Raw genomic sequence first — 9,781 nt, forward strand, 5'->3', positions numbered from 1 at the left:
CTGATTGTGCTCTTCTTGAAGCATGGAATGGGGGCCACTTAGGTCTCAGGAGGTATTCCTTGTGGAGATTAGCTCTTCTCATGAGACTGGTCAAAGGTGGATGGTTGCTTTGGCTATAGGCATTAGAGCTCGTGCTAGTTATAGAAGAGATGAAATGGGAAGATTTTGGACAATCCAGTGTTAAGTTTACGGTTCTAGTTGTGGTTTGATTTGCTGTATTGGTGATCGTTCACATCTTACCTCATATTATGGTTGTCTTGGGCTGTTTCTCTTTTCTTTCTTTTAATAAAATTTCTTTATCATTCAAAATAATAATAATAAATAAATAAATATGTAAAACTCATCTTTTGCTAGAATAATTGAGTGTGGGGCACCCTCTAGAATTTCACTTAAAACGATTCACAAGGATAGGCTATAATCAACTTCTTTCATATTGCCATGGTCTAGAAAGGTCACCCAAACCCATGTGCTAACACTTGATGATTGGTTGCTCCATCTCTTGCTATGAAGTATGCCACATTATTATTATTGTTGTTGTTGTTTCACAAATTCTCTGACGACCTATTTGGATTCTGGGGAAAGAAAAGAAGAGAGAATTTTTTATTTTTTTTTTAACTGTTTGGACCTTTTGGTTTTTAGGTAGTAAAGGAAATAATGAAATTAGAAATAGCAATCTTTAGCCTTTTGCATAGTCAAATTCTCATACTAGACATGAGGTGAAAATTGTGAGACGAATGTGAGATCTCTAGTTGCCACCTAAACAAGATAACCAAAAATGGAATCCATGTTTCAATGGTGTTCATCGAGTCGAAGGGAATCCATCGTTGAATGATCATCACAATTTTCTTTTCTTTTCCTTCAATCCAAATGGACCCTTAATACACATTTGAATCTGCTCACTTGGGAGGTATGGATGTTTTGGCTCCCATTTACAACATGAAACGTGCTTGATTTTAGTCCCTTGAAATGGAGTAGTTGTTTCTTATCAGTCTTTTCATGGTCTTTGTGAGCAGCCAGTGGGACTCAAGGAAAAAAAAAAAAACTGAATACTATGAAAACTCTCTAGGTACTTCGTTTTAGGAGTATCATCAACTGCTTATGGTGCCCACTTTAGCTGAGACATTTATCCTCTTTCCTTGTTTTTTAATTTTTTTAGACAATAGTATACAGGTGCCATAGGAAAGCAGCTTAAAGATTACATAAGATTGATGGACTGCTGCTGAACCTATCTAGTGGCCAATTCATCTCGAAGATTAATGGCTTACCCCTAAGACAATCCAATGGAACCGGTACATGAGTTGTCATTTTGGCACACAACAAACTATGGAGAAACTGACTTTTGGATTTTGTTCAGGTATTAGGGTGACAGTTAGGGGGAAGGAGGTTTTTTTTTTTTTTTTTTTGGGGGGGTTAGCTTGTTAGTACGCAGGGGGGTAGGAGTTTGTTGAAGCTGCTGGTGGTTCGGTTTGGAGAGTCAAGTTGGGCTTTCTTGCATTGCTCAAGCCTGAGTGGTTTTGAGAAGAGGGGCCAGCTAGGCCCCCGCAGAAGCAGCGGCAACCTACCTGCCCCAACTAAACCAATTCTATTTTTGCCAGAAGAAAAGGATACTCCTATAACAGATCAGTCAGCCCGCATAAACACTTGCTTTATCCATCAAAGGAGTAAGTGGTAATTTTCTTGTTCTGAGGGTCTTCAAATGAGTTTCCCTGTAACAGAATGTCATGATAACTGGCTGTCACCAGCTTTCTCCATCTAAATTTTATCAATGTTGGTCCATGAACGCATTCCGACTGAAAAAGAAGAAGAAAAGGTACTCCATGTAGAAAATGATTTAGAGATGGAGAGGTTCACTATTTGTGCTCAAGTGCACATATCAACTTTACAATGGTGGACATGGTTTTTAAATTCTCGCACTTTAGAGGTTCATGGTTCTGTAAACCAGACTGCAGATTAGTTGTCCCCCTTTGATAGACAATTTCCAATTCATCCGTTCGGTGTTTCATGATACATTTGGGCCGATTCAAAACTCCATAGGCCACACCATATGGAACAACGTTAAATCAGCCTGCAAGGTCAAATGAATGCATCATATGCTAAACCTAAGACAATCCAAGCCATAACTTCTCTGAGGTACAGCTTTGCATTGACTGATAAGGTGGGGAAGACAATGACACTGATATCATCATCATCATTTAGACCATTCTGCGGTGTTAAATCTGAATTCATCCTGAAAACAGGGGCCTCCCTCACACATGCACGCCCCACCTTAACTGAAATTTTCCAAGCCCTACTCGTTAGATGAGCCGGTGGAGCCTGCAGTGTGTGTGGAGTAGTCCAGGGTTCAATCTCTGGTACTGTTATCTTTCAAAAAAAAAATAATAATAATAAATAAATAAATAAAATAACATTTGCGGGCTCCACTTTGTTGAAGACCATACGAGCACCCTAATCCAAACCCCTTTGCACTGTACAACCAGGGTTCCTCTCTCGGGACATCAAGCAAACCCTAGAAATCAGAGATAGTGGCTAGGAAGGTGTCATTTTGCCATTGGGGCCAGCAGATGAGCAGTCGGGATCTCATATATGGGTGCTGTTGAGTGTGCCTGAGTTACAGATTTGCTTGACAAGTGACATGCTATGCTGCTAGCGTACAAATTCCATCCACCGACTGTTTTCCAATGAAAGTGATTTGTTACAACCTCAAATATAATCAAAACCCATAATCATATAGCATGTGCCATCAGCTCTCTTAAATATAATCAAAACCCATAATCATATATAATTCATAACCGCAACAAATTTTCTCATACAATATTAACAGAAATATGCTAGAAAATAAGGAAAAGAACAACGAAAAGCAATGGGGAAATCACACAGAGCAGGCAGCTACAGCTAGCTACGTGCGGGAACTAAAAGCCACACCACAATCAAAAGAATGGGTGCTGGCATTTTTCTCCTACCACTGAAAGGGTAAAAATAGGAGAAGAGTAGTAATAATACTCTTGTGCTCTGCTTGCCAGCAGAAGCCATGCCCCATTTTGCCTGCAAATATGACTTTGCAGAGCATCCACACTAACTAATAGGCAAGGCGGACTCTAGGAAAAAAAAAAAAAAACCCTCTTCCAATCTAAAATCTAGACAAATACCTACTACTAGTTTGGCTGCAGCAGCAGCAAAAGTCATCTAGGTATTTTTCTCAGAAGCACCGGCGCACAATCTTCTTTCAATCAAACCCGAGGTCGCATTGCCATGACATGACACAACCAAAAACCAACTATTAAAGGAAGAACTCACCACCTGATGAGAATATTTAAAAGCATTTCCGGTGCACAATGGACGGCCCAGATTCATCATACTCGGCCTTGGCAATCCACATCTGCATATTGGAACACAGAGAGATCATCAGGGGCAGGTATGAACGATAACCATCCAAGTACTTGCAGAATTTAAAGCAAAACCCACATAACGTATAGGAAATTAACCTGCTGGAAGGTGGACAGCGAGGCCAGGATGGAGCCACCGATCCACACGGAGTACTTGCGCTTGGGAGGAGCAATGATCTTGATCTTCATGGTGCTAGGAGCAAGTGCTGTGATCTCCTTGCTCATACGATCAGCAATGCCAGGGTACATGGTCGAACCACCACTCAGCACTATGTTGCCGTACAAATCCTTCCTGATATCCACATCACATTTCATGATGGAGTTGTATGTGGTCTCATGGATTCCAGCAGCTTCCATTCCAATGAGGGATGGCTGGAAGAGCACCTCAGGGCAACGGAACCTCTCAGCTCCAATCGTGATCACCTGCCCATCAGGCAGCTCATAGCTCTTCTCAACTGAGGAACTGCTCTTGGCAGTCTCCAGCTCCTGCTCATAGTCAAGGGCGACATATGCAAGCTTCTCTTTCATGTCCCTTACAATTTCCCGTTCAGCAGTGGTTGTGAATGAGTAACCTCTTTCTGTAAGGATCTTCATCAATGCATCTGTGAGGTCACGTCCTGCAAGATCCAGACGAAGGATTGCATGGGGAAGTGCATATCCTTCATAAATGGGCACCGTGTGGCTCACACCATCACCAGAATCAAGCACAATACCTGCGCAAAAAGGAAGAGAAGAAGGATTTTAAGTAAATGAACAAAAGTAGAGGAGAAATCTCAATTGAAGATAGGGTCATAGATGCAAACCAGTTGTACGGCCACTGGCGTATAGAGAAAGGACAGCCTGAATAGCGACATACATGGCAGGTACATTGAAGGTCTCAAACATAATCTGAGTCATTTTCTCTCTGTTCGCTTTGGGGTTGAGAGGTGCTTCGGTGAGAAGCACTGGGTGCTCTTCAGGAGCAACACGGAGCTCATTGTAGAAAGTGTGATGCCAAATCTTCTCCATGTCATCCCAGTTGCTGACAATACCATGCTCAATGGGGTATTTGAGGGTGAGGATACCTCTCTTAGATTGGGCCTCATCCCCCACATAAGCATCTTTTTGGCCCATGCCAACCATGACACCAGTGTGGCGTGGTCGGCCCACAATGCTGGGAAATACTGCCCTTGGAGCATCATCACCAGCAAATCCAGCCTTATCAAAGTAACAGCAGGCATCAGTGTAGTATAATTTGCTCAAGATTTAAAAAATATTTGAAACACAACTGAGATTATGAACAGAAGTTCAATGAAGGTTAACCAACCTTGACCATTCCAGTTCCATTGTCGCAGACAAGAGGCTGGATATCCTCAGCATCAGCCATCTTTTATAAACCTGCAGAAGAAAGAGAGCGTATGAGGAAAACAATCTCTTCGTTTTTTGGGAAAGGAGGATTTTTTTTCTTGTGATGTGTAAACCTTGTAAACATGTTTCTTCTTTGATTTAAAGCAACTCCATGCACGCAAATAACACTCAAGAGTTATTTGATACTCTGGCAGAGTATGGATATGGTGGATTATGAACAGGCGTATGGATATGGTGGATTATGAACAGGCACTTCCCTTTGTAAGCATGGCAAATATGAAGCTGAAATTAAACCAACCAAATCATGTAACCCACTGTACATGGGTTAGAATGATTGTGATAATGTTGACTGTCCATTAGATACTAACTAACATCACTTCCATATATTTGCTGCCACCTAAACCATGTAAAGTGGGTTCAATTTCTGAGTGCTTGCAAATCATCCATCACATTGTGCCATGTTTTTCTCATTGCACTTTGCATCTGATTCTCATATCTCAGTTAATTTGCCTATCAATCTATGAAATGACCTCACTAATCTATAGAGGTCTATGCCAATAAAAAAAACTCACAAGAGTTAATGTCTTCCTTAAATAAGGTTCCAAAATTCAAACTGTCACCCCCTCTAGGGTCCAAAAGGCACGATTTACTATGTTGTACACATCCCATTTCCCTGATTCCTATAACTTCAATTTATACAAGTACATGATTTCTCTGGATTCATAGTTTCAATGCTCGCAGCCAACCGTATCAGAAAGGTTAGCACTCTTCCAGTCCTCTATCTTTTGTTCTTTCATTTCAATATTTTGTTGAGAAATTGATAAATTTTGTGTTTCCTTTTTGAAATGGTCTTGTAGTAACACAAGTAAACATGGCTGTTGTTTTCTAAAATGTTCCTAAAAATTTTAGGATTCTATTAAAGAGGTATATGTTACAATCTTTTCACTCTCCGTAATCATTTATTTCTCTTTCAATCTTTTCATGGTAAGGTAGGTAATTTTTTCCTCCCTAATCATTGTTGTGTTTTTATCAATTAGAATTAGAAAACTTATGAAAAGGGCATGCATAACACTCATTGCATGTAAATTTCATACAGTGCTGGGCACTGAACGTGCCACTTACCAGTCTTGAATAAATGCTTGGAAAATTTACACTAAAGAACAATGATTACCAGCCCCACTCACAAGTTTGAGAGATCCATAGCATTCAATCAATGATCAGATCAAGTTGCACAAACATCATGTTACACATCTAATTACTAGCCTATAGATATCAATCCAAGAATTTTTATTTTTTTTTAAAAAAAAAAAACCCTACTATTGGACAGCCTAGGAAAAATTAGGGGCAAAATAAAATTCCATTGACTGCAGGAATTAAGAATCATCTGATTGGTGCAATATTCTGGTCAGGCCCTTCAATAAGATGATCCATTGATTGGATTGTCTGCATTTAATTCAATGGATATTGAGTACCAATAGCAACCAGATCTAGCAAAAATAGTTCTGTTAAAAAAAATAATAATAAAGCACAGAGGTTTTTAAACACATCAGAGATTAAAAAACGAAAGAAAGAAAGAAAATACATAAAAGACAATGCCTTTTCTATTATTTTTGAAACAGCAACCACACATAAAGCTCTCCCAATTCAAGACTGGCTTCAATCAGTTCAACTGCTCAAGTAGCTGCTGAACAGAAATAGATCTGATTGATGAAACCAAGCAGCTATATGATGGCTCCATAGGGCAAAAAGGCCATTTGAAACCTTTTTGTTGTCTGTCAATCTAATTGGCCCACCATCAAGTGTCTCTGCTACAGAATCCCACTTAGGACAGATACATTATGAAGCCAATGAGATAATCAATCCACACGAGTAAAAGCTGAATCCCGCCTTTACTGTTGGTTGACCAGAAAGAATGCAGTTTGGTCCCCAATCTAATTCAAATCAGCACAGTTGGTTGATCAGAAAAAAACGCAGTTTGGTCCTCCAATCTAATTCAAAAAAAGGCACTGATCCATCCAAAAAGGGGAAGGAGAAATCAAGAAACCTGACGTAAGTGAAAAAAATATTACATAGTAAATGCATCGAACAACCCAATCACAAGGGGAAAAACACACAATAGGCATCAGTCACATGCAGTGATGGAAAAAACAAAAAGAAGGGAAAAACAAATTTAGATAACCACCAAAACAACAGAAAAAAGAGGTGGATCTATCCATGCCATGACAAAAGATGGGATTTTAGAAGCATTAATCTAATATCAGCTGACAGCCAGAGATCTCATGAATATGCCTCCAGAATTCAATTCCAATCGTTCATCAAACAAAAGAATAAGCAAGAAAAACCTAGATCCGGACTGTAAGAGTCCTAAAACCCACCCCGGATCGCAATCAAACCCTAGTAAAAGCTAGGATTCTCGAATCACAGCAAACATGCAAGGAAATCGCAAGGTTTTCCAGCAAAGCTTATTATTTTCAAAATACAAGATTTGCAAAAAAAAAAAACCTAAGAAGACGAAGAATCTAGCCAGATCTGATCGGAATCATACCAAAAAAGCACAGCACAGATCAAATAATCAGAAGGAAAATGATCGGATGACAAGATCTGCTTACCTTGTTGAAGAAGCGATGTAAAGAGAGAGGACAAGAAAAGGAGACTAGGGCTCGCCCTTCTCCTTGGCTTCTCCGATGCAAAGAGCCTCTCTCTCTCTCTCTCTCTGAAACGCTAGAAATAGCAAGGAAGAGGGGGGAAGGAGATTTATATAAAATAGCGAGCTTGTGAAATTCGAATGAAATGAAACGAAATGCAATTTTACCAAAGTTGAGGAATCATTTCGTCCACGAGAAAAGATAGGATGGCCTGGCGTACACCCTTTACGCGATTAGGACCGTCGGATGTCGATTAAAGGGGAAGATCTGGACCGTCCAAGCTGTCTTTCGGCCTTCGCACGCCTTTGCCACGTCACATGGGCGGCATGACCGGGACGTCTGGTCGGCGTCGCTGCGGTCATGCTCCCATCCGCTAGCCGGCAGCGGAGCCTTTTCCGCTGGCTTGGCTCCGTTCCACTCAGCTCGTCTCGGCTCAGGTATTTGTATGTCATCCACGGTGGCATGCGTGCGTGAGATCCTGGCTGCTCATCGCGTGGGTCCCCTACGTGAACTTTCCTTGCATCAAAATCAGGCTCGCCCCATCTACGTCTCTGAATCGAACATAAGCTGCTGGTCATTTCCTTAATGGGAAGCTGTATGATATTCTGACAAAGCGTCGTGTTTGATAAGTAGGTCCATGGGCAAGATTAAACCTTTAAATTGTGTGAGACCCACCGTAACTTCTGTCTGTATCATCTCCTTTGCTAGTGCTGGTCGAACGAAGTTCCTGGGCAAGGATGCTATGTGGGGGCCACCGAAATATTTGTGAGAAATCCACCTGATCCATCCCATTTTCAAGCTCATTTCAGTACATGCAACCTATAATGAAGTGTATCCAACACTTAAGTGGGCCACACAAGAGGAAATAACGAGAATTCAGTGAGCACTGTTGAAGCATTCTTATAACCATGAAAGTTTTGTATCAGGCTCCATCTCCCACTGGGAATAATCTTATAAATTATTTGGATAGCATATAAACATCAACCTAGAGACTAAGTAAGTTTTAAATATAAGAATTTCTTTCCCCAATTTTCTCTTTCTTATGACCTTCTAGAGTTTTGCACCCACCTCATTTTCATCACTTCCTGGAATGAGCTTGCAAAACAAATGGATAGAATGAATTTCTCACATACATTTTCACAGGCCCGACCCACCATCCTTGCACGGGAACTTTATATCAAAGGCTTTCACAGGAAATCTGCATCCTAGTGGTAGATCCCCGGGGCTTCAACATTGAGGTCAGGAGTTTGAGACCAATGTGGCATGTGCGTGGGTGTGAGGGTGATAAATCAAAAAAACTTTGCCATTATCCCCACTTCACAATATTAGGTAAAATGGGAAGAACCTTCCTTTAGGGGTAATTTGATTTTCTAATTGCAATGGTAATTCAAGATAAATGGGTAATAATAATTTACCTTTAAATTTCCCGTTGCGTAAGGTAAGGTGATGTTGACAGCAACCATCATTTATAGCACTCTCATGTCATCTGGGAAAAAAAACATTACATTTGTCACGCCCCAAACTCGGAAACCGGGCTCACAAAATTCCCGATCGTCGAATCCGGCGCTGACAGCCTCCGTAGAACCCCATTCTCGACTCCCAGCGCCCATTCGCCAGGTTCCGATCCTGGGATGCTACAAGGAGGATTTTGTACATCAGTTTGATTCGTAATAAGCATAACCAAAGGCATAACCCACAAACAACAACCAAAAACTCCATCACATTTCCACTATAATCAAAAACTTTACAAGTACAATGAGCATAAGGGAAATACAATGATGATAGACAAAAAGCTCCAAAAGATCAGCCACGCGTCCAAGCCTCAGCGCTCCGCATGCAACGGTCGTGCATAAGCTTATAGAAAGCTTAGAGGGTGGTGAAAGTGTATGCTCAAGGTGATAATGTAGTTATGCAGTATCAGAGTAATGCGGAACATGCTGATGAATGCTAAGAATCCGATTAGCCGTACCAAGGCCATGCGGTGCAAAGAATTATGTCGGCCATACCAAGGCCATGCAATGCGAAATGCAAGTCAAGCATACAAATCCTCATCTAAGTCCACATGTCAATACGGCTCAAATCTGGAATATCACCGAGGTCTAGTACACTCCAAGCCAGATTGCCGCCCCATCGCGCGCAATAAGGTGAGTGGAAAAGACCTCACTATCCGCCTGCCTAGCATTGCCCCCTACTCTCGGGCAGGTAAGGCCGCACCCCCTTCCAACCGACCACGACACAGTGGAAAGCGCAACCGTCTGGTAATCGACACTCAGCGCTCATGCATCCACTCGGTCTAGACGTTGGAGCAACCTCCTAGTACCATAAGGGTTTAGGGACTTTCACCCAAGGATATTTATCGCACCCCATGTAGAACAGTATTTCCGGTATCCAATTCTGCCAACCACG

At 41.3% G+C, this 9,781-nt stretch overlaps 1 protein-coding gene across 1 annotated transcript; it reads right to left on the minus strand.

Moving 5' to 3' along the window:
* Positions 1-2,756: 2,756 nt before the first annotated feature.
* On the minus strand, positions 2,757-7,492 carry LOC131234397 (actin-like). The gene is made up of 5 exons (XM_058231245.1): positions 7,340-7,492; positions 4,690-4,760; positions 4,187-4,580; positions 3,483-4,096; positions 2,757-3,376 (listed from the first exon to the last, which is right to left on the minus strand). The coding sequence occupies exons 2-5, from the start codon at positions 4,747-4,749 to the stop codon at positions 3,311-3,313; spliced, it is 1,134 nt and encodes a 377-aa protein (XP_058087228.1). The 5' UTR covers positions 4,750-4,760; positions 7,340-7,492; the 3' UTR covers positions 2,757-3,310.
* Positions 7,493-9,781: the final 2,289 nt, after the last annotated feature.

The sequence above is a fragment of the Magnolia sinica genome, chromosome 19 (genome assembly GCF_029962835.1).
Source record: "Magnolia sinica isolate HGM2019 chromosome 19, MsV1, whole genome shotgun sequence".
NCBI classification, from domain to species: domain Eukaryota; kingdom Viridiplantae; phylum Streptophyta; class Magnoliopsida; order Magnoliales; family Magnoliaceae; genus Magnolia; species Magnolia sinica.

Coding starts and splice junctions, on each gene's coding strand:
- LOC131234397 (XM_058231245.1), bottom strand. CDS start 4,749: ATGGCTGATGCTGAGGATATCCAGCCTCTTGTCTGCGACAATGGAACT. Junction 4,581..4,689: donor ATGGAACTGGAATGGTCAAG/GTTGGTTAACCT, acceptor TACTTTGATAAG/GCTGGATTTGCTGGTGATGA. Junction 4,097..4,186: donor CGCCAGTGGCCGTACAACTG/GTTTGCATCTAT, acceptor CTTTTTGCGCAG/GTATTGTGCTTGATTCTGGT.